Raw genomic sequence first — 26252 nt, 5'->3', positions numbered from 1 at the left:
GAGAACAGGTGTTCACATGGCACTGTTGTAGCTGGTGTCGCAAGATATTTACATGCCAGATATACTAAAGATTCATATGTCCCTTCATGCTTCAACCACCATTCTAGAGGACATGCATCCATGCTGATGACGGGTTCTGCTCAATAACTACCCACATCAGTGCAGACCGACACATGTTCATTTTCATCATCTGAGTCAGATGCCACCAGCAAAAGGTTGATTTTCTTTTTTGGTGGTTTGGGTTCTGTAGTTTCCACATCGGAGTGTTGCTCTTTTAAGACTTCTGAAAGCATGCTCCACACCTAGTCCTTCTCAGATTTTGGATGGCACTTCAGATTCTTAAACCTTGGGTCGAATGATGTATCTATTTTTAGAAATCTCACATTGGTACCTTCTTTGCATTTTGACAAATCTGCAGTGAAAGTGTTCTTAAAATGAACCATGTGTGCTGGGTCATCATTCAAGATGGCTATAACAGGAAATATATGGCAGAATGTGAGTAAAACAGAACAGGAGACATACCATTCTCCCCCAAGGAGTTCAGTCACAAATTTAATTAACGCATTATATTTTTAACAAGCATCATCAGCATGGAAGCACGTCATCTGGAATGGTGGCTGAAGAGTGAAGGGCCATACAAATGTTTAGCATATCTGGCACATAAATACCTTGCAACGCCGGCTACAAAAATGCCATGCAAACACCTGTTCTCATTTTCAGGTGACATTTTAAATAAGAAGCAGGCAGCATTATTGCCTGCAAATTGTAACCAAACTTGTTTGTCTGAGCGATTGGATGAAGTAGGATTGAGTGGCCTTGTAGGCGCTAAAGTTTTACATTGTTTTATTTTTGAATGCAGTTATTTTTTGTACATAGTTCTACATTTGTAAGTTCATTTTTCATGATAAAGAGATTGCACTACAGTACTTGTATTAGGTGAATTGAAAAATACTATTTCTGTGTCTTTTTACGGTGCAAATATTTGCAATAAAAATAAATATAAAGTTAGCACTGTATACTTTGTAGTCTGTGTTGTAACTGAAATCAATATATTTGAAAATATAGAAAACACCCACAAATATTTAATAAATTTCAATTGGTATACTGTGGTTTAACAATGCAATTAATCACGATTAATTTTTTTGAATTAACTGTGATTGACAGCCCTAATAATTATGTCACTAGGTGTGTATTTTTTTCATACCCAACAGACATAACTATGCCAGAACAAAATTTTAAAGGTAGAACAAGCCCAGGTATCTAACTTTAAACTTCCAAGGGTGAAAATTGTGATCAGCATTCTCAATGAGGCCGACTGATATTGGTAAATTGTATGATTTTCTATTTCTTTTTTTGTAAATGCATCTACGTATACTATTTTTTTAAACCTAAACATTCAGCAGACATCTTTATTGAGCTTCTCCATCAATGCTGACATTTAGACGCTCTTGCAAGACATATGAAATTAATATTACTTTACATTTATGGAAATTAAATTTAATTTGCATTTGTGCTGCCCTTGAATCCACTGGAATTTTTTCAATCATCAGTGGCACTTACCATCCCACGAAATTTCACCAACAAACGCTAACAATATGTTATTCACTTTGCCCTCGAAATAATTAATATATTAAAATGCAAAGGTCACAATACAAATTCTTAAAAGCTCTCACTCTTCACTGATATGCAGCCAACCATCGAAATGTTTCCTATTATTACTGTTTATTATTTATATTACAGTAGTGTCTGAATGCCCCAGATGAGGGTTGGGGCCCCACTGTGCCGCATTTTGTACAAAAACATAAGTGACAGCCCCTGCCCCAAAGGGCTTACGGTCTAAATATTTTACAATCTTATTGTGTAAATCTGAATACCGCATAACCAGTTTTCATCTATTTACGTCTTACCTTGTGCTTATTTTTCTTAATCTTTCACACAGGACCTTATCATAAACTTTTTAAAAAAACAGATACTTTTTTTTCACCTTCCTCTAAGCAACTGGCAGAAGATGAAAGATTCTGGACACGTGGGGAATGTCTAGTGGATACATTAGGGAATGGTATAGAAAATGGTCATCTTTAATGTAATGTATAGTGTTTAATGTACAGTCTAATGTATAGTGTTTGGTAAGGACATATTAATTAAAGTCACTTATACTAAATCTGGCGATGTAGCAAATACCAGTGAAGATAGAGAAATAATACAAAGGGACCCAAAGAGAACAGAAATAGGGGAAGGTAATAAAATCAGAGAAATGCAAACTAATATATCTTGCAAAAAGTAATCAAACAAAAACTAACTGGGCAGGAGAAACCTAGAATACAGGAACGCTGAAAGAGCCAGGTGGACAGCAAATTAAACAGGAGTTTGTCATTTTGTGATGCATACACAAAGGCATCACATCATGGAGCAAGGCAGACATAGTCTCTCTTCTATGCAGAGCTGTGTTGTGTATTCTTTCTAGAATACTCTTTTCAGTTCTGGTCATGCCAATATTTAAAAAAATTGAGAAAAACTGGAAAGTGTTCAGAGAAGAGCAACTATGAGGAGGAAAGAAAAAGGTGGTAATTGGCTAGAGAGTTAGTTAATAGACATGAACTGACTACAGCTAAGGGCTAAATCTAGGCCCTAACTACTCAACAAATGCTTTGCAATTATAGCTATATACTGGCACAGCCCCCAACGTAGACATCACTTATGCCAAGAGGAGATTTTTTGCTCAGCATAGTAACACCACCTCCCTGAGTGACATTAGTTATGCCAAGCATAGGCGCTGACTTTTATTTTTCCTGGTGGGTGCTCCAACCTCACTCCGCCTCTTCCTGCCCCCACTCCATGCTCTTCCCTGAGGCCCTATGCCAGCTGCTGAACAGCAGCCCAGCTGAACAGCTGTGACTGGTGGGTGTTGACCGCTCCCACTATTTTTTTCCATGGGTGCTTGAGCGCTGGAGCACCCACAGAGTTGGTCCTATGCCTGATTCTCTCCTCACTTGTAGCAGTGTAATGCAGGAGCAACCCCAATGAAATCAGTGGCGTTACACTGATATAAAATTATTGAAACACAGGTGGATCACCAGCCTGGGAAGCAGTCTGATGAGTGGCACTATGGTTCACCAGCAGATATAAACCCAATCTGACTAGCCAGAGAAGGCACGTCAGACTGGCAGTGCCAGCAGGAATTTGAAACACACTTCTTGAATTGAAGAGGGTAATAAGCAGGGGTGAATCTAGCCAGCACAACTATACTGTAGTGCTGTAGTGTAAATAAGACCTGTATTAACCATGTTTTTGGGCAGTTAATTTCCCTTGTTTCTTGAGGAAGAAGTGTTAGTGAGGGTGCATGATTGGAGGGCACCTATGAGAGGGGAATGATCTGTCACTTTAGATACCAGCTCTGCCCTCCTCCTGGCCCCACCATGCCCCCTGTAGGGCTGGAAGAGCCATGGGAAGAAAGGAAGATGGTAACCGATGGGCTGTGAGGAGCACCTCTACCAGTTGGAGGCAGCAAGATGAATAGGGAACCCAGACATTGTATCCACTTCAGGGAGCTAGTGCAAAGGAAGGGGCTCTGCAGTACAGGAGTACTGTTGATGTGTGGAATGGCCCATTCACCTCAGTCGGGTGTGCTCAGATGAATTAGGATGCTCCAAAGAGATGAACAGTCTAATACAATAGATCTGGGTGGTGTGAAATGACCCACTCATCTCAATGGGAGTTCCCCTCTACTTCAGTTTCAGTTGTGTAATACCATTGTTCAAGGTAATCTCACTATGCATGTCAGTTTTAGAGCAACTGGGATATTAAATGGCAGGTTTCAGAGTAGCAGCCGTGTTAGTCTGTATTTGCAAAAAGAAAAGGAGTACTTGTGGCACCTCAGCGACTAACAAATTTATTTGAGCATAAGCTTTCGTGAGCTACAGCTCACTTCATCGGATGCATTCAGTGGAAAATCGAATGCATCCGATGAAGTGAGCTGTAGCTCACGAAAGCTTATGCTCAAATAAATTTGTTAGTCTCTAAGGTGCCACAAGTACTCCTTTTCTTTCATTTTTAAAGGTGATCTGTAAAGGGGCAATAACTGAGATTGTGCCTTTGTTTGATTTTCTTCTGATGTGTTGTTTTGGAGAGGGACGAGACATTTATATTGCCTCCTTTTATATTAAAAATCCAGGTCCTGCCTAGCCTGGGGGATTTATGCTTTGTCTTTGTCTAGACTAGAGTTGATGGTCCTGTTATAATTTGAGCTAATAGATTGTAAATGCTAATTGTGTTGATAACTGAAGTTCTCCACAAATGTTTGTTCTGGGGCACAAAGTTTTGTGGTTTGCCTGAGGCTGAGCCACCATGTCTTGATAAAAGAAAAGGAGTACTTGTGGCACCTTAGGGACTAACCAATTTATTTGAGCATAAGCTTTCGTGAGCTACAGCTCACTTCATCGGATGAAGTGAGCTGTAGCTCACGAAAGCTTATGCTCAAATAAATTGGTTAGTCCCTAAGGTGTCACAAGTACTCCTTTTCTTTTTGCGAATACAGACTAACACGGCTGTTACTCTGAAACATGTCTTGATACTTTGCAAGTCTAGATTAGCATTTACAGTCACTTAACAAGGAATTGGCAATCAATTACAACAAGAGGACAAATGCCAGTCCAGACAAAGCCTATGATAACAGGAGAACTAGTGAAATGATAACATCATTCACAAGACTCAAGAGACAAAAAATTGAGCAAAGGAAAGGGGAAGGGATTTTAAATCACATTTTGCAAAACTCTGTTTTGTCTGATTTTGTTAACACCTATTTAACTTCAGTGCCAAATGAGTATTTTGGATAAAGGATGCATGGGTGCAAGGGAGAGATGAGAGAGACAAATTTGCTCCCAGATTTTTACTATTGTGGGGGGCCAGGACAGTCATCCCCCGCTTCCTCCCCTAAATGGCACCCTGAGGACAGACACTTCCCCACCTACGCAGAGCAGCTTGGCACTGGCAGAAATGCAGGAAGGGAGTGGCAGTGACTCTGCATGTCCCTCGACCACCAAACTGTGCCCATGGTGGACTCCCCTCCCCCTCTCCTGACACTGCAGCGTGCCCGCCCCCCTCCAGCTAGGCTCCCGCTGCCTGAAACAGGACTCATCTAGTGCTGCCTGCAGTTGGAGCCCTTGCCCAGGAGATATAGGTAGGAGGCGGGGTGACCAAGGTGAGCAGGGTCTCACTGCTGCTGATCAGACTGGGCTTCTGCAGAGCAGAGGGAGCCCTGCGCTCCTCCCCTCGCCCAACACTAACCCTGGCTGGAGCAGCTTCCTGAGGCTGCTGGAGGAGGGGCTGCATCCCCCACCCAGGGCTGAAGCAGGACTGGGTCAGCCTCTGCTACTGCAAGCCCAGGGGCTACAAAAGTTGAACAGCTCATAGGTGATTAACACAGCCATCTATTAGCTGATCGGTGGGGACCGGGCTGCTCAGGAACTACTGATCCCTGGCTGGGGCTGCAGCTCTATAGCTGGTGGGTGCTAAGCACCCGCTAATTTTTTTCCCCTGGAGCAGCCATGGAGTCCAGCACCGATGATGCCGAGAGAAGCACTATTCTGTCTCCATAGCTGTGTCTACACTAGGGGATTTGCCAGCATAGCAATGTTACCAAGAGTGGTTTTTTCCCCACACCCCTGACTTACAAAGCAATGCCAGCAAAACTTTATAGGGCAGCCAGTGATGGATAAGAGCTGCAGGGAAAGCATGGGATAGACTTGAATCACCAAAAGGAGATGCAACTGTCATATGCCAATCTCAATCACGTTTGTATACCTGTACCTGTCCTCTCATCATTTGGTTATCTGTCATCTATTTAGGCTGTAAACTCTTTGGGACTGGGAACAGTCTATAATTAGGCAGCTAAAGCATCAAGCATGCTTTTGAGACACTATATAATTAGTAATAGAAGTGAGTCAATAAGTTACCAAAAATATTTTAATTGCACCCTCAAGCTGTACACACATCTTGAATGGATAATCGCAGGATCATTTTCCTGTAACCTTCATCCTTCCTTGGACATCCCATCCCTATTGTTTGTCACTTCCACTCATTGTACCATATTTAAAATTTAGATAAAAATCTTCATGGTAGACATTTTTATTTGTTTGATAAATTGCCCAGCAGAGTTTTGGGTATGGACAAATTGAAAAATCAATAAGATAAGTAATAAGCTTGAATGAGGGAGAATTATATATGGAAGCCAAAGGGTATAAACACAAATAATGAAAAGTTAAAAAAAAAAAATCAATCTGAACATGAGGAACAGTCTCAGAGTAAACTCTACAGGATTGCAGAATAAACTAGAAAAAGATGATGGCAGAAGAATCTACCAAAATGAAGTTGTGGAACTCCCACTGCTTGAGACATTTAAACTCGACTGTACAAAGCGCTAGACAGAAAAAAAACAATGCAAAAAGTAAACCTGCCCGGGGGGAAGGACTAAATGTTCAAATGTGTTTTCCATTTCTATGAATTATGGAGAAAGCAAGATTAGAAACTGTTAATAGAGATTTTTAACTAGCACTAACTCCCAGTGTTTAGAGTACAAATGTAATTTTATTAACATAGGAAATTATGTTTCTCTCCATTGGAGACTAATTTCCTTTCAATAAAAGGTATAGCACGGGAAGAGTAACAGCAAACACAGTGCAGGTTAGTGCAGTGCTAAAGATTGAATTTCTTTTGATTTGTGTTTCCAGTCGCCGCTCTGCATCACACAATTCTAGAATCACATCCTGCATGGCTAAGGCCTGACCCTTTACCTCAGCTGAAGAGCCAAGCACCATTCTTTCAACAGGTCTAGAATGAACTGCATGTTTAACATTTTGTACCTCAGCAGTCATTTGTCCTAAACTTTTTTCCAGGGTGCTAAGCTGCTGTTGTAAACTCCCCATGCAGGAACTGACTTGTTTAGAGTAGTTTAGATTTTCTTTCAAAGAAACTAAAAGAGGGTCTGTGTTTAATGATGCAGTCGTGCCTTCTTTAGCTAAGGTAACATCCTCTTTCATTTCCTGTGATGTCCCAGCCCCAGCTTCCAACATGTTCCTCAGGGTCACAATGAGGTCACTGAGATCCTTCTGTTGTATGTAGTGGCTTGACGCCTGTTCTTTGATAGCCTCCTGTAAGCTTATTGGTCCCTTCTGTGCTTCAAGAACTAAGGCTTTTAATTCTTGCAGCCGTACTCGATTAATATAGGTGGAACCAAGGACACCGATAATAGCTCCCAGTACAGAACCAATAATGGACCAGTTCTTTGTTTTTTCTGCTCTTGTTCTCTCTTTTTCATGGCTTTCCCTCACAGCTGCAGAGAAGAGAGAGAACTTTTCCCGCTCAGATTCCTCTGCACTTACATAGGCAGTTCGGTACCGCTTCTCTTCCTGCAAAAAAACATGACATATTGAATAAGATGTGATGTGTAATTATAAAATCACATTGAAGTCTACATCTACAAATTAAATACTTGGTTTGGTGTATACATACCTTTTTCTCTATGCACAGAACTATAGTGGAATTTAATATACCTCAGCTGTGTCCCGGAATCATTTCTATCTCAGAAATGTCTTATTTTAGTGTCAGATTTCCTTAGTCAAATCTAGTTATAACAATCTGAGATGTAATTTCCAGTGAAAATTAAAGACTAAAAATGATGATCAAGAATTACACTTTAAGCTTTGCTGTGCAGAGATTTGTCATATATAGGTCTGTCCTTGGTATCTTCCTCTTCTCCCTTTACAATCTACCTGTGAGTCATCTTATGTGCTCCCATTGCTTTAAATTACCATCTTTACACCAATGACTCACAAATCTACCTTTCCACTCTTGATGTCTGTCTCCATTCAGTCCTGCATCTCAGTCTGTTCCTCTGATGACACCTCCTGGATGTCTCAAGCAATCTGAAAATAATGCAGCCAAACCTGCACTGCATTTTCCTCCAAAATTCTCTCTACTTACCTTCATTCTGTCAACACTGACACCATCATCTTTTCCTGTCAAATATAGCGGACCCTGTGCGGGGGATTTGGGATCCATGAGCGGTACCTTGTTAACGCGGGGACCGCATTATAGCGGGGACCATGTTAAAATGAATTGCAATTAAAGTAATTAAATTTGGGATCCATGGCCGTGACTGCGTTATATGTGAATTCGTGCTATATAGAGGTGCGTTCTAGCGAGGGTCCGGTGTAGTACCATAACCTTAGAGTCCTCTTCCAGTTCTTCATCTCTCACCCAAAACACCCAGGCTTGGTCTGAATCTTGACCAGAACATTTTTTGAGAGTCCATTCTCTTTTCTTTTTTCTACATTGCTAAAACTTGTCCAGGCCCGCATCTCCCAAATCTGGATTACCAAAATTGCCTCCTCTCTGGCCTTCCATGATACCCTGTCTGACTCAAACTCACCCATCTACGTTGCCTGACCCAAACAAAACACAGCTAATTGCTCTTCCTTGATCTTCACTGACTACAATCACTTAATCTCCCTTTGAATCACTCCACTGGCTTCCCCTCTTCCATTATATCAAGTTCCAATGTTTTCTCCTCACCAGCAAGCCCTTCACAGCTCTGTCCCTCAGTACTTAACCACTGCTGTTTTCTTACTGCTTTACCCTGTAGCCCACTTACAATCCTAGATTCAACCACCCATGCTTCTCAAACAAGAATCTGCAAACTTTCTTCTACTCTTCTACATTTTTATGGCTGACTTAGAACAACGCTTCCTCAGCTCTCGTCCCCAACGCCCCTACTCTACTTGCGCTATATTGATGACATCTTCATCATCTGGACCCATGGAAAAGAAGCCCTTGAGGAATTCCACCATGATTTCAACAATTTCCATCCCACCATCAACCTCAGCCTGGTCCAGTCCACACAAGAGATCCACTTCCTGGACACTACAGTGCTAATAAACAACGGTCACATAAACATCACCCTATACCAGAAACCTACTGACCGCTATTCCTACCTACATGCCTCCAGCTTTCACCCTGACCACACCACACGATCCATTGTCTATAGCCAAGCTCTGCGATACAACCGCATTTGCTCCAACCCCTCAGACAGAGACAATCACCTACAAGATCTCTATCAAGCATTCTTACAACTACAATACACACCTGCGGAAGTGAAGAAACAGATTGATAGAGCCAGAAGAGTTCCCAGAAGTCACCTACTACAGGACAGGCCTAACAAAGAAAATAACAGAATGCCACTACCGTCACCTTCAGCCCCCAACTAAAACCCCTCCAAAGCATTATTAAGGATCTACAACCTATCCTGAAGGATGACCCAACACTCTCACAAATCTTGGGAGACAGGCCAGTCCTTGCCTACAGACAGCCCCCCAACCTGAACCGAATACTCACCAGCAACCACATACCACACAACAGAACCACTAACTCAGGAACCTATCCTTGCAACAAAGCCCATTACCAACTGTGCCCACATATCTATTCAGGGGACACCATCACAGGGTCTAATAACATCAGCCACACTATCAGAGGCTCGTTCACCTGCACATCTACCAATGTGATATATGCCATCATGTGCCAGCAATGCCCCTCTGCCATGGAGATTGGTCAAACTGGACAGTCTCTACGTAAAAGAATAAATGGACACAAATCAGATGTCAAGAATTATAACATTCATAAACCAGTCGGAGAACACTTCAATCTCTCTGGTCACGCGATTACAGACATGAAAGTTACGATATTACAACAGAAAAACTTCAAAACCAGACTCCAGCGAGAGACTGTTGAATTGGAATTCATTTGCAAATTGGATACAATTAACTTAGGCTTGAATAGAGACTGGGAGTGGCTAAGTCATTATGCAAGGTAACCTATTTCCCCTTGTTTTTTCCTACCCCCGCGCCCGTTCCTCAGACGTTCTTGTTAAACCCTGGATTTGTGCTGGAAATGGCCCAACTTGATTATCATACATATTGTAAGGAGAGTGATCACTTTAGATAAGCTATTACCAGCAGGAGAGTGGGGTGGGGGAGAGAAAACCTTTTGTAGTGGTAAACACCCATTTTTTCCATGGTTTGTATGTATAAGAACATCTTCTGTATTTTCCACAGTATGCATCCGATGAAATGAGCTGTAGCTCACGAAAGCTTATGCTCAAATAAATTGGTTAGTCTCTAAGGTGCCACAAGTACTCCTTTTCTTTCTTCTACTCTGTTTCTTACACATAGATTCATAAATTTTAATCCCAGAAGGGACCATTACGATAATCTAGTCTGATACACTGTATAGCACAGGCCAGAGAACTTCAACAAAATAATTCTTACAGCAGATCTTTTAGAAAAACATCCAATCTTGTTTTAAAAATTGTCCATGATGCAGAATCCATCATGATCCTTGGTAAATTGTTCTCTTAGTTAATTACTCTCACCATTAAAAATGTATGCCTTATTTCTAGTCTGAATTTCTCTAGCTTCAATTTCTAGCCACTGGATCGTGTTATAGCTTTCTCTGCTATATTGAAGAGCCCATTATTAAATATTTGTTCCCTATGTAGGTTCTTATAGACAATCAGGTCACCCTTAACCTTCTCTTTGTTAAAATAAATAGATTAAGCTCCTTGAGTCTATCACTATAAAACATGTTTTCTAATCCTTTAATCTCTCTCATGACTCCTCTCTGAACCCTGTCCAATTTACCAACATCCTTCTTGAATTGTGGGCATCAGAACTGCACACAGTATTCCAGCAGTGGTCACACCAAAGCCACATACAGATGTAAAATAACCTCTCTATTCCTGCTTGAGATTCCCCTGTTATGCTTCCCAGGATCACATTAGCTCTTTTGGCCACAGCTTTGCACTGGGAGCTCATGTTCAGCTTATTAGCCCACCATGAACCCCAAATCTTTTTCAGAGTCACAGCTTACCAGGATACAGTCCTCCATCCTGTAAGTATGGCCTACATTCTTTGTTTCTAGAGGTATATATTTACATTTAGTCATATTAAAATGCATAATGTTTGCTTGTGCCCATTTTGCCAAGTGATCCAGATCATTCTCAATCAGTGACCTGTCCTCTTCATTATTTGCCACTCCCCCAACTTTTATGTCATCTGCAAACTTTATCAGCAATGATTTTATGTTTTCTTCCAATTTATTGATAAAGATGTTAAATAGCGTAGGGCCAAGAACCAGTCCCTGCAGGACTCCACTAGAAATAGACTTGTTCAGTGATGATTCCCTGTTTACAGTTACATTTTCAGATCTATCAGTTCACCAGTTTTTAATCCATTTAATGTGTGCCATGTTAATTTTATATCATTCCAGTCTTTATTCAAAAAGTCAAATGCCTTAGAGAAGTCAAAGTATATTATGTCAACACTATTACCTTTATCAAACTTGTAATTTCATAATGTAAAACAAATATGAAGATACCTTGACAGGATCTATTTTCCATAAATCCATGTTGATTTTCATTTATTAAATTATCCTCCTTTAGGTTCTTTATTAATTGAGTCCTATATCAGATGCTTCATTATCTTGCCGAGGATTGACATCATGCTGACAGGCCTATAATTACCCAGGTCATCCTATTTACCCTTTTTAAAAATTGTCACAACATTAGCTTTCTTCCAGTCATCTGAAACTTCCCCAGTGCACCAAGATTTATTGAAAATCGGCATTAATGGACCAGCGAGCTCCTCAGCAAGCTCTTCTAAAACTTTTGGATGCAAATTATCTGGAACTGCTGATTTAAAATTATCTAACTTTAGTAGCTTCTGTTTTACATCCTCCATAAATACTAGTGGAATGGAAGGAGTGTTATCACCAGATGACAAGATTGCATCATCTGCTTTTACCCAAATACAGAAAAGGAATATTTACTGAACACTTCTGCCTTTTCTGCATTATGATTGATAACTCTACCATTTTCATCTATTAATAGAACACTCTCATTGTCAGGATTCCTTTTGTCCCAATATAATTTAACAAACTCCTCTTTATTGTCCTTAACTCTGCTGGCCATAGATTTCTCCTTGTGTCCCTTGGCTTCTCTTATCAATTTTCATACATACATCTCTGTCGAGACAGACAGACAGACACACAGCTCCCTTCACGTCCCCTCTAAACCAGGTTGGTTTTTTACCAGCACAGCTTTCTTCCTCAGTTGTGGGATTGAGGCTTTTTGGGCATCTAGTAAGGTGTTCTTAGATGATGTCCAATAATCATTCAGATTTTTCTGATTAAATTCTTCCTCCCAGTTGATTTAGCTCATAACTGTTTTCAGCTTTGTGAAATTGGTCCTATTAAAGCACCAACTGTATATTACTGGTCTGGAATTTATTCTGCTTGCACATTATAAATGTGATCAGGATCACTTGTACCTAAACTACCATTAACTTCTAATTCTGTGATAAGTTCCTCTTTATCTATTAGGATAAGGTCTAATATAGTGTTCCCGTGTTGGCAGCAACACTTGTGGAGTTAGGAAATTGTCATCTATACGGTTTTGAAATTCCAGGGATGTTTTAGTACAGGCAGCATGAGACCTTCAGCATATGTCACTCAAATTGAAGTGAATGGAAAGCCCTCCCTAAGCACACCCATAAGACTACTACCCTCTCCTTCATATTCCTTTTCAAAACCCATTTCTGCTATGTGGCCTACAAGTCACCCAACATTTAATGACTAGGCTAAAGGTCTACATTTATGCTATAAAAAAGTTCATGCAATAAAAAAGTTATAACATTTTAAATGCATATACACATTTGGAATATTTGATTATCTCCTTCTTCCCCAGCCTACATATATCACTAGTCTTCCTAGGCTGTGAGCTCCATGTCAGCCTTTGTATTTGTACAACATCTAGCACAGAGAAGCCCTAATCCTAACTACGGCTTCTGGGTACTACAATAATGTGATCTGTAAATGAAATACAAAAAAATTCCTTATGTTAAAAGGGAAAGGATAAAGTTTCAGAGTCAAGCAATCAGAAGTTAAACACCAGAACCTTAATTTGGCCCCATAAAGAGGCACTCACCTCTTGAGCACCTCCTATTGTCTCAGTGGTATACCACAGTCCATTTCTCATCCTTGGAACCCCTTGTAGGCTGCCAGCTAAACTGAGCAGTTCTTCAGTGGCCAGGCCCTCTGGCAAGTCACAAAAGCCAAATGAACTCCTTCTGGAGTATTAAAGAGTTCAATAATTAAACAGTCTATTTGCCCTCACTGAGGTCTTCAGCCCCAACTCTGAGCCCTTTAAAATCAGCCCTTTGTTCAGACTCTCAAACAAGGCTTGTCCCCTTCTTAAGGTTTACACCGGGGCCAGTAGGGGAACCTGGGCCTGTCTGCTACTCCAGGTTCCAAACCAGGGACCAGCTGACACATACTACTTGATTCAATTTGTTGCTGCTTCTTCCCTGGGCCTTTTCCTACCTGGTCCTTTTAGCTTCACCCTTATCTCAGGATTAAGGTTCTTACATCCTCTCTCTCTCCTTGCAAACGCAGATCTTCAAAATGCAGTCAGAAAGCAAAACTCTGGCTTTCCCTCAAGTTCCTTTGGCCAGAGAAGAGCACCGTTCCTTGCCCTTCTGGTGTCAGCCAGGAACAGAACTGCTAAGGCCCTGCAACTCCTTTTATCTGAACCTGCTGAGCTCTGACTGGCTGTCGCTAGCCCTTCTAGCCCTTGAAGGACCAGTTCTCTCGAGCTTTCAAGACAGCTGCTCCAGTGAATTCTCTCTAAGCAGACCTGGAGGACTCAACTTTGCTGCTCTTTTCCTTCAACCTCACTGCTTCCTGGGGGTGTAGCAGAGCAATAGTGCCTCCAGTAGAGGCCACAAAGACCTGGTACACCTTGACACAGGCCCCCTAGTATAAGATTTTCCACCAGAGCTCTACCTCATTCTGTGCCCAGGAAGGACACAGGTCAGCAAATGAAGGAAAGTGTTTAATATTTCTTTTTAAATTCAATACTTTCTCTGCTGAATACAAAATTATTAATTTACTCACAGACCTTTCTCTGTTATCACCATATATCTGAATATGAGAAATATAGAGTTTTTTTTCACATCTTTGTGAGATAGGGAGGTATTATTAGCACCATGCAACAAAAGGGGAATTTAGGTAAAAAAGGATTAAGGCCAAATTTGCATGGACACTCAGTAAATGGATGCACAACTTGAAAATAATAATAGTACCTAGCTCTTATATAGTGCTTTTCATCCATGGGTCTCAAAGAGCTTTATAAAACGAAGGAAGTATCATTATACCATTTTACAGATAGGGAAACTGAGCTGGAGAGGTGAACTGACTTGCCCAGCAGGCCAATGGCAGAGCTGGGAGTGGAATCCATGTCTCCTAAATTCCAGTCCAGTATTCTATCCGCTAGGACACACTGCCATATTTGAGGCAATTTGGACCAATTTTTCAGAAGTGATGGGCATCCATGGCACCCAGTAACTTCAGTTGCATTTGTGAATGCTCAACAATTCTAAAAACAAGGCTGACAGTTTGAAGCTAGGCCCCCAATCATTGATACATCTAAAATTAGTGGATACTTATGCAACTTTGGCCTTTAATCTTTCTATGAGTCATTTTCCAGATAATACTATAAACTAGTGGATTAGATTTAAATCTGGAAGTCAGGGGACTGGTTCCAACACCAACTTGCTATGAAACCTTGGATGACTCGCATGCTCCAGAAGAGCAAGTGTTTCACTATCTGTAAAACAGAGATAACAACAACAACTGCAAACATTCAGGTCTAAGTGACTTGCCTAGCATGTCACAGGAAGTCTGCAGCAGATCCAGGCATACTGACGTGCAATTAACTGCCTTAGATACAATATCATTCTTTCTTCTTACAGTCCCCTTCCTTATTCACTACACACCTTCCAACTTTGGCAGCAAATGAGGCAGGGGACCTACAGACAACAGCTACAGACTCATTCAATACACTACCCTGAATCATTCACTGAGCACTGTCCACTCCGAGCATGGAATGAAGAAGTGGACCTGTGAAAAAATTGTATGTGATCACCAAATCATAGGGTTAGAAGGGACTGCAAATGCATCTGGTCTAACCCCCTGCCAAGATGCAGGATCACATAATTAAAGTCTTTATCATAATGCACATGCACATGGGGGAAGAAGTAACCTTGATTATAATATTTCCTAACTTTTGAGTGCTTGGCTTTTCAACCTTAAGATTCTTTTAAGATTGCATGTGAGGTATGGGACCACACACTGAACAAAGATTCCCCAAGCACCATCCATGATGTGCACTGAATAAAGCAAGAGTCCTGTGAAAAAATAGTATGTGATCATATAACTAAAGACTGTATCATTGTGCATATGCACCAGGGGGCAAATACAGGCTGGCAAAGACAACCTTAAATATAGCATTTCCTAATATTTCAGTGACTTTGCAACCTAAATAACTTTTAAATCATCGCTTTTGTATATATTTTTATATAAAACACACAGGATTATTAAAATCCTTCCAAGTCTAAATAAAGCTCTAATATCTATCCTAAAGTCTCAAAAGAAATAAACTCCAAATAAAAAGTTACTAATTTAACCAGATTTCATCTTGAAACTCGAGCATACTATGCATTTCTGATGCCTCAGCTTTTACAACTGTCTCCTAGATTCCCTCTATTCCACTGAAACAGTCCCCAGTAAAGTAATTGTAATGACTGCCTGTGACCCAAGAACTTCTTAATGCCAACTGAGAAGGAGGTGCAGAGGGGTTACAGGCCTCACATGGGTCTGGTGTATACATTTTAGATCACCAGAGTGTATCATGTGAGGCCTGTGTCACTCTGGTCATCAAAATCATTGTGAAATGTATATATAAATACTATGTAAGGAGTTATGTATACATACTGAAAATATGTTCTTTAAAAGTCTGTAGGTACAGGTCACCACCAAAGGTGAAAAGTGGTTTTCTGTCAGATGTTTATTCATCTATCTGTTCACAAGTAAACTGAGTATTGCCTCAATCACAATGGGCTTCTTACCACCAATCTGAGCTGAACGCTGATGAAGGATTGTGAAGCCTTCGGAGAAAAAAAAAAAATCTAACAGGAAGAGAAAAGCAACGGGGGGTGGGGGGAGAACCCTATTTGGTGGGCACACTTCAAAAGTTTTCTTAACTATATTTGCTTGTGAGTCTTCTCTGCCCCCACCCTTCACTGAGAAAGTATAAAAATAGCAGTTTTGCTTCATGAATAAGGGGTCTCCGCTAGTCTAGGCTGAAAACACTGAAGAGAACTTTGGGTGAGATAAAACTCCTTTAGACAGGAGGTTAACCTCCATATACTCTGCTTCTTTCTGCAGACCTGAAGAAGAGCTCTGCATAGCTCAAAAACTTGTAACTTCCATCAACAGAAGTTGGTCCAGTAAAAGATATTAGCTTCCCTACTTTCTCTCTCATATATTGCATACCCATACAGCTACAACAAAACTGCAAACAGGAAGTTAACCTTTTAAATTTAGTCTCTAGAAAGTGTTAAGATTTCGTCTCATATGTAGCCATTTGTTCCCAATATTCTTACTCACTATTACTAGAATCTTGGACAATAAACTTATTCTTTATTCATTATAAACATATCTAAGTTCTGTGGTGTTACCACAAGGTGGCAGTCCAGAGCTGAATCTTACAAGCTGGTGTGTTTTGTTCCTTTAAGAACATTGGGCCTGGTAATTTTGTGAGTGTTCCGTGGGTAAGAGGTTGGGTGCTGCAGGGAATTCTCCAAGGACTCACAGGTGTGTGCCTATTGCTATCTATACAGAGAAAGTGAGGCTTGCAAAGGTCTGGAAAGTAGTGCTTGTGTTGCCAGAAGCTGGTGCATTGAGGGAGCTGATTCACAGCAGGCACAGACACAGCTGCCTCATGCTAAGGGCAGGTGGTGATGGGGTACCTCAGAAACCTGGGTATCCCTGAGGAGTCACACCACCTTCTCAATACAACCAAAGCTCTCTCTTCTCTAATTATTCTCCTTGACTCCTTTCCACATAGTGAATCTCCCCTTTCTCACTGAAGCCTCTGTCTTCTGTGAGCTTCTGTGACTCTGTCCTCTCTTGGTTCTCTTCTCCAATGTAGCTGACTGCTTTTTTTCCAATGGTGGTTTCAATGCATCCTCCCTCCTCTTCTCTCCCTTCTCTAGGCATCACTAGATTCCTCTCTTGGGTCTGTTCTTGGTCTCCTCATTTTCTTTCCCTGTACTTCTCCCTGATCATCATGCAAAGTATGGATGGTCTAAACTCAGCACGAAGACTTGGGAGCACTGGAGCTGCCAAGCCCATTTCTTCACTTTGTCCATGATCCTTCTCTTTGAGTGCAAGAGTGAAAGCATGTGTACAGAACTGTTAATACATCCCTGTCACAGGGTTCAAGATGCAATCCAGACCAGTGAGGGGTTGTATCACTTCTCATCCTATAACCCTGAGTGCCTCACAATCCTTTGCTATTATAGCTCTCTGCCTGGGATGCTCACAATAAGCAATAAGTATGCAGCTTACACCATGAGTATCTGTGTGCTATGCAGCCAGTCCTGGTTCACCAACTGTAACCCACAACCCCACTTTGGCTTCAACCAGCCTTGGTTACAACCAGCAAGGTGACCCCAACACACTTCCAGTCCTGACTTTCCACAAAACTATGTGCCTTGAAGTGTCCAGCCCTCTCTTGGGCACTTCAGAGGAAATAATAAGGTGTGTTGGTCCTTTAAAGAAACAAAACACAGGGGACTGGACTAGATGACCTCTCGAGGTCCCTTCCAGTCCTATGATTCTATGACAAGCATATTACAACTTATTAACTTAACTGTGGTAAATACACCCTTCCCTTCAAACACAGCATTGAGCTGGTTTATAATAGAATAAAAATAAAACAAATTTATTAACAAAATATACATAGGATTAAGTGAGTTCAAGTATAAGGAATGAAGATAAAAAAAAGTTACAAGTAAAAACAGAATATGCTTTCTAGTGACTAAGACTTAAACTACAGTTTTTGTTCAAAGTAGATTTCTTACCAATCTTTTTTTTCCCCTGCCATCGATGACTCTCTCTCAGGCAGAACCTTCCACAGAAGCACAAAGGACTGGTTTTCCTTGTCTTTCTAGGAAAGATCTTGGCCTATGCAGGTGTCTCACCTATATGCAGTTTCCAGAGACTTCAAACCCCGCGCCCCCCCAGCTGAAGGGCCCATCTTTCTCAGCTTGCAAGAGTTCTGCTCCCTTATGTGTGCCTAGTGACGGATGCCAAAGACGGCTTCTGTCCTTGCTTATATCTTCCAAAGTTAATTGACCTTGTTTCAAGAAGCAGGATGACCTCATGTTGTTCTTCCCTTCCTGTGGACTTCCCATCCCCTTGCTGATTACTATGTAAACGGGTCTTCCGTTGTTTTTGGTCACACCTTGCTTAATCTCATTGGAGACAGGGAGATAGGTGCTTCCCTCCTATATGGGAGGGAACCATTTCCTTCTTGGCTTCGTCACAGACTGTAAAGCATAATATTAATGGGTATCCATAGCGCCTTATGTAGTGTTAATGCAGACAATTCACAACATCAATCACCAGTGTGTCATTAGGTTCCAGAAAAGACCTTACTTGATACACTTTTATAATACAGTAATATTGTATACAAGCAGTTGATTCAATTGCCTTTCACTTAGGGTTCAGCCCCCATGTCTTTACAGACCAGTAAACCTTTGCAATGTATTCTTTTAAAAGTAAAACTCAGACCAAGCTACTTTCTCCCACTGCGGTTTAGATGCCATGCTGTCTCCTTCCCCACTTGTTAGCTTGATATCTTTGTTTACCAAATTTGTAATTAGACCTTCATTGTCTCTGCCTGATGACTGGGCTGGACAGAGAAGCAAATACATATTTCCTTTGTCTAAGGGAGCCTGTGCTTATGCATTGCTCGCCAAACACATTTTAAGAATATAATTCTAGTACATATTTATAATTGTTTGTACATCCCTGTGCATGCACCATACAAGAATATTAATGAATGAGTTATTAATTTTCCAGTGATATATTTTACATGACAACTTTTAGATACATATTATAAGTACAGTGAGTTGGGGTACATTGAATTGGTCACTCCTTACCTGATACCAGTGAGTTCCTTCCCCTCTGGCACTGGGATGCTCTTAGGGTTGTAATTCCCCCACCACATAAAGAGATGGAGAAGTGGAGCTAGGTTACATATGAACAAGGAGAAAGCTATAGAGATACCCACTTTCCTTGTCAGAGGATGGAGGGAAATGGAGGAAAGAGTGGAAAGCCTCCAACAATATCTTCCCCCGTCAAGATACTTCATTGATGCCCTATGTTTTACCACATCAATTCACATTCTTTGTGTTGGCCTTTAAGAATCTGCACAGCTATACTTCTGTCTTCTTATATTTCTTCTTTTATGCACTATGCTTTGCGATTCATATCTCCTTGATACTCCCTTTGTCTCCTTCTCCATCCCCCACCCCAATAATCCCATGTCCCAGCAGCCAAGACAGTGTAAAAGAGGGTAGAAAGACCCCTTCCCAGCAACCAGGGCAGAGAGGAGGACAAGACGGAAAGTAGATTGAGCAGAGTCCATCTACATGCCAGCAGATAGGAAAAGAGAGAGAGAAAACTTTGTCTTTAAATTGCCCTGACATATTTCCAGCCCAAGTGATACAGATACTTTTACATCTGACAATTGACCTCCAACAGCACAAGCATAGACAAGCATTACATGGACAAGCATAGCCTACAAAAATAAATAAATACTACTCTTTACACAGATAAAGCAACTCTGTGGCTTTAGTATTATTCAGATTTATACATCTGTGTAATGGGGTGCAAAGATATTATCAGTAAATCTGAAGTTAACTTCCACCCAACTTTCCCTTCTCTTTACATAGGTGCTGAGAAGGGAGGACTATAAATATGGCTTGCCTGGGAGGCAGAGGCAAGAGAAAACCTTCAAAAAGGGAGAGTTCCACCCCCAGGGCTAGAAAGACTTTGCTGAACCTCTTACCTGGGGAACTGTATTGTTAACATTCCGATTATATTACATTATTTTAAGTTTTTTGCTGGGGGAGGGGGGAGAAGAGAAGGTTGTTACAAGCATTAACCCTTGAGGCAGAGACTTGGCTGACTATAAGTGTTTTTTCTCCTGTGTCATTCCATAATCGTACAGTCCCTTTCATGCAGACTGTTGGAAACTCTACACCCACCAGAGTGTTTTCACATAAGGGCCTCCAGCTCCATATGTTGCTGTTTCCTCTCTGGAACCCAACATGTCCATATGATTCCACCAAACAAACGATAAGGCTGTACCAAAAAACACTCAGGTCAGAAAAAGTCAGAATTAAGATTGTCTGCGCAATCTTAATTCTGCCCTCTTGCGTATATACATTATGATACAGTTTCTCAATTAATATCCTATACTTATGACTGCCCAATAGATTTGCAGCCAGGAGCACAGGTCTCATTTGAGCAAATCTATGCTATGTCAGAACCCAAAGCACTGAACCTCCGGCTCTGCCTAGATTACCGAACCTTGAATCAAATCACTATCAGGAATCAATACTCTCTGCCCCTAATTCCCAAGTTGCTAGATCACATGGGGACTGCCTGAACATTTACAAAGCTAGACCTTCAGGGGCCTACAGCCTCATGTGTATTACAGTGGGAAATGAATGGAAAACAGCATTTAGGCCCTGTTATAGCCACTTCAAATATTCAGTAATGCTATTTGGTCTAACAAACACTTGGGGCATTTTCTAACGTTTCCTCAGTAACGTGTTACAGGATATATTAGACAAATATGCTGTAGTCTCTCTCAACATACACATTTTTTCTGACAACCTAGAGCAGCATAATTTCCACGTCGCGATGATCCAGGAGAGTCTATGTCAACATGGCCTTCATGCTAAATTAGAAAAATTTGCTTTTGATCAAACCACTACAGAGTTCCTGTGTTGTATCCTGTCTCCTGAAGGAATCAAGATGAATCCGTGCAAGGTACAGGTGTTTGCAATTGGGTTGCGCTTCAAAATGTACATGATCTGCAATGCTCCTTTTAGGCTTTTCCAACTTTTATCATCAGTTCATCCCAAACATCTCAAAGCAAATCACACCTCTCACAGCCCTACTCCACAAGAATGTTCAGTTCCATTGGCCCCATGATGTCCAAACTGCTTTCAAACAATTAAGGCTAGCCTTTACTACTGCTCCTATACTGGCTCACCCGGACGCCATGCAGCTGTTTGTTGTAGAAGCAGACACGTCCAGTATGGTGATTGAAGCAGTACTCTCACAAAGACAAGGGGCAGAGCACATTTTACATCCCTGTGCTTATTATTCCCAGAAGCTCAACCTTGCAGAGAAGAAGTGTGAAATCCTGGACAATTAACTTCTAGTAATCAAAAAAGCCTTCAAAGAATGGCATCATCCCCTCGAGGGAGCCCAGCATCCAGTTCAGGTTTTTAACAACCATAAAAACTTAGAGCATCTGCGCAAGGCTAAAGTATTGAATCAGTGACAACTTGGGTGGGCCTTGCCTTTTTCATGGTTCAACTTCATTATCTCCTACTGTCCTGGCAAAGACTTAGAAATGGCAAAGCCACTACCTTATCCCAAAAGGGAGAATCAAAAGGGTCTGAGCCAGGAAATATCTCACATACTTAAACCCCATAATTTCCTGAATGTCTCCACCCCACAGGATTTATTTTCTATAATCCATTCTGCCTCTGCTTTGAGCATACCTTCTGATGAGTTAGCCACACTTTAAGAGCCATATGACCCTCAGGAGAGTCATATCTACGTTCTCCTTGGTCCCACACATGTGGGGGCACTACAAGTATGCCATGACTTCCTGCTAGTGGAACATCTGGGGCACCTCAAAACCCTATGTTCGGTATCCTCTTTCTTCTGGTGGCTCCAAATATATTCTACAACATAGCTGCTTGTTGCTTCCTGCAACTTGTGTGCTCCTGCCAAGACACCACATGGTAAACCCTTTGGCTTCCTTCAACTCTTGGAAACCCCAACAAGGGCTTCAGCAACTATCGCATTAGATTGTACTGTAGAACTTCCAGGGTCCAGTGGGTTTACAATGATCCTCACAGTTGCAGACCACCTTACAAAAATGGCCCATTTTGCTCCCTGTATCCAAAGAAACATTCCAGCTATATTTGCAGATGACACTAAATTGGGAGGAGTAGTAAACACACTGGAGGGTAGAGATAGAATACAGAGGGACCTAGACAAATTGGAGGATTGGGCCAAAAGAAACCTGACGAGGTTCAACAAGGACAAGTGCAGAGTCCTGCACTTAGGACGGAAGAATCCCATGCACCACTACAGACTAGGGACCAAAAGGCTAGGCAGCAGTTCTGCAGAAAAGGGCCTAGGGGTTACAGTGGATGAGAAGCTGGATATGAGACAACAGTGTGCCGTTGTTGCCAAGAAGGCTAACGGCATTTTGGGATATATAAGTAGGGGCATTGCCAGCAGATCGAGGGATGTGATCGTTCCCCTCTAGTCGACATTGGTGAGGCATCATCTGGAGTACTGTGTCCAGTTTTGAGCCCCATACAACAAGAAGGATGTGGAAAAATTGGAAAGCGTCCAGCGGAGGGCAACAAAAATGATTAGGGGACTGGAACACATGATTTATGAGGAGAGGCTGAGGGAACTGGGATTGTTTAGTCTGCAGGAGAGAAGAATGAGGGGGGATTTGATAGCTGCTTTCAACTATCTGAAAGGGGGTTCCAAAGAGGATGGATCTAGACTGTTCTCAGTGGTAGCAGATGACAGAACAAGGAGTAATGGTCTCAAGTTGCAGTGGGGGAGGTTTAGGTTGGATATTAGGAAAAACTTTTTCACTAGGAGGGTGGTGAAGCACTGGAATGGGTTACCTAGGAAGGTGGTGGAATCTCCTTTCTTCCGACAACTCGCAGAAGCTACTAGATCGCACGCCCTGGTTCTCATGGGCGACTTTAATCATCCTGATATCTGATGGGAGAGCACTACAGGGTGCACAGACAATCCAGGAAGTTTTTGGAAAATGTAGGGGACAATTTCCTGGTGCAAGTGCTGAAGGAGCCAACTAGGGGGAGAGCTTTTCTTGACCTGCTACTCACAAACCGGGAAGAATTAGTAGGGGAAGCAAAAGTGGATGGGAATCTGGGAGGCAGTGACCATGAGTTGATCGAGTTCAGGATCCTGACACAGGGAAGAAAGGTAAGCCGCAGAATACGGACCCTGGACTTCAGGAAAGCAGACTTTGACTCCCTCAGGGAACTGATGGGTAGGATCCCCTGGGGGAATAACATGAGGGGGAAAGGAGTCCAGGAGAGCTGGCTGTATTTCAAAGAATCCCTATTGAGGTTACAGGGACAAACCATCCCGATGTATCGAAAGAATAGTAAATATGTCAGGCGACCAGCTTGGCTTAACAGTGAAATCCTTGCGGATCTTAAACATAAAAAAGAAGCTTACAAGAAGTGGAAGATTGGACAAATGACCAGGGAAGAGTATAAAAATATTGCTCGGGCATGTAGGAATGAAATCAGGAGGGCCAAATCGCACCTGGAGCTGCAGCTAGCAAGAGATGTTAAGAGTAACAAGAAGGGTGTCTTCAGGTATGTTGGCAACAAGAAGAAAGCCAAGAAAAGTGTGGGCCCCTTACTGAATGAGGGAGGCAACCTAGTGACAGAGGATGTGGAAAAAGCTAATGTACTCAATGCTTTTTTTGCCTCTGTCTTCACGAACAAGGTCAGCTCCCAGACTGCTGCGCTGGGCAACACAGCATGGGGAGTAGGTGGCCAGCCCTCTGTGGAGAAAAAAGTGGTTAGAGACTATTTAGAAAAGCTGGACGTGCACAAGTCCATGGGGCCGGATGCGTTGCATCCGAGAGTGCTAAAGGAGTTGGCGGATGTGATTGCAGAGCCATTGGCCATTATCTTTGAAAACTCATGGCGATCGGGGGAAGTCCCGGACGACTGGAAAAAGACTAATGTAGTGCCCATCTTTAAAAAAGGGAAGGAGGAGGATCCTGGGAACTACAGGCCAGTCAGCCTCACTTCAGTCCCCGGAAAAATCATGAAGCAGGTCCTCAAGGAATCAATCCTGAAGCACTTACACGAGAGGAAAGTGATCAGGAACAGTCAGCATGGATTCACCAAGGGAAGGTCATGCCTGACTAATCTAATCACCTTCTATGATGAGATTACTGGTTCTGTGGATGAAGGGAAAGCAGTGGATGTATTGTTTCTTGACTTTAGCAAAGCTTTTGACACAGTCTCCCACAGTATTCTTGTCAGCAAGTTAAAGAAGTATGGGCCGGATGAATGCACTATAAGGTGGGTAGAAAGCTGGCTAGATTGTCGGGCTCAACGGGTAGCGATCAATGGCTCCATGTCTAGTTGGCAGCCGGTATCAAGTGGAGTGCCCCAAGGGTCGGTCCTGGGGCCGGTTTTGTTCAATATCTTCCTAAATGATCTGGAGGATGGTGTGGATTGCACTCTCAGCAAATTTGCGGATGATACTAAACTAGGAGGAGTGGTAGATACAGTGGCAGGTAGGGATAGGATACAGAGGGCCCTAGACAAATTAGAGGATTGGGCCAAAAGAAATCTGATGAGGTTCAACAAGGACAAGTGCAGGGTCCTGCACTTAGGACAGAAGAATCCAATGCACCGCTACAGACTAGGGACCGAATGGCTCGGCAGCAGTTCTGCAGAAAAGGACCTAGGGGTGACAGTGGACGAGAAGCTGGATATGAGACAACAGTGTGCCGTTGTTGCCAAGAAGGCCAATGGCATTTTGGGATGTATAAGTAGGGGCATAGCCAGCAGATCGAGGGACGTGATCGTTCCCCTCTATTCGACATTGGTGAGGCCTCATCTGGAGTATTGTGTCCAGTTTTGGGCCCCACACAACAAGAAGGATGTGGAAAAATTGGAGAGAGTCCAGCAAAGGGCAATAAAAATGATTAGGGGTCTGGAACACATGACTTATGAGGAGAGGCTGAGGGAACTGGGATTGTTTAGTCTGCAGAAGAGAAGAATGAGGGGGGATTTGATAGCTGCTTTCAACTACCTGAGAGGTGGTTTCAAAGAGGATGGTTCTAGACTATTCTCAGTGGTAGAAGATAACAGGACAAGGAGTAATGGTCTCAAGTTGCAGTGGGGGAGGTTTAGGTTGGATATTAGGAAAAACGTTTTCACTAGGAGAGTGGTGAAACACTGGAATGCGTTACCTAGGGAGGTGGTAGAATCTCCTTCCTTAGAAGTTTTTAAGGTCAGGCTTGACAAAGCCCTGGCTGGGATGATTTAATTGGGGATTGGTCCTGCTTTGAGCAGGGGGTTGAACTAGATGACCTCCTGAGGTCCCTTCCAACCCTGATATGCTATGATTCTATGGATAACCCATGTTTGTCCATATCCATGGTCTCCCAAATCTGATTGAGGGATGCAATTCATCTTTTGGTTCTGTTGGGAGGGACTGCACATTTTGGGGGTCCATGCCTCTGCTCTGCATAACATCCTCAGACCAATGGTCAAACAGAGAAAGTAAACCAAATCTTGGAATAGTATCTATGATGCTACACCAACTATCATTGGGATGACCAGTCCTCACTATTACCATAAGCAGAAAAAGCTTCTACAGGTCAGAGCCCTTTCTTTGCAAACTACAAGTTCCACACAAAATTACCTGTATCCTCCTCCTATCCAGCAGCATCAGATTAGATTCAACAGATCAATCAGACTCAGGAGAGACTGAAGGGCCATCTTGAAAAAGCACAACTGGATTATAAAAGGCATGCAGACCAGCACAGTCAACCAAGACTCCCTTATTCAGTAGGGGATCAGGTATAGCTCTCATCAAAACATCTTTGTACAGACAGACTTTCCTGCAAACTAGTTCCTGGGTCCCTATCGAATCTGATGACAGATCAACCCAGTCACTTTTGAGCTCCACCTGCCTCAACCCTCAGGATCCATCTGCTTTTCCATGTTTCAATGCTAAAACATATGCAGAAAACCCCTTCCCTCAGTGGGAGCAACCATCTCCTCCACTGGTGTGCACGCAAGGCCATGAAAGTATATCATTGAGGAGGTCCTTGATTCCAAGTTTAAGTGGGACAAATTCTGGTACCTATTCAACTGGGAAGGGTATGGCCCAAAGGTGCATACATAGGAACTGGCAGAAAACATTCATGCCTCTACTCAAGGTGTTCCACAAAAACCACAGAG

At 42.2% G+C, this 26252-nt stretch overlaps 1 protein-coding gene across 3 annotated transcripts in view; it reads right to left on the bottom strand.

The window, feature by feature from the left end:
- Nucleotides 1-5820: 5820 nt before the first annotated feature.
- CCDC51 (coiled-coil domain containing 51) overlaps nt 5821-26252 on the bottom strand; it is a 38895-nt gene continuing 18463 nt past the window's right edge. Inside the window, exon 4 of one of the 3 annotated variants that reach the window (XM_074957237.1) lies at nt 5821-7403. In XM_074957237.1, the coding sequence (XP_074813338.1) occupies nt 6621-7403 (783 nt within the window). In that variant the 3' untranslated portion in view covers nt 5821-6620. The remainder of the gene's footprint in view (nt 7404-26252) is intronic. The other 2 variants (XM_074957239.1, XM_074957238.1) reach the window with 2 other exon arrangements.

The sequence above is a fragment of the Natator depressus genome, chromosome 7, assembly GCF_965152275.1.
Source record: "Natator depressus isolate rNatDep1 chromosome 7, rNatDep2.hap1, whole genome shotgun sequence".
Classification (NCBI taxonomy): Eukaryota; Metazoa; Chordata; order Testudines; family Cheloniidae; genus Natator; species Natator depressus.
Note: the sequence above shows the minus strand (reverse complement) of the source record. Positions and strands in the feature narration are given on the sequence as shown.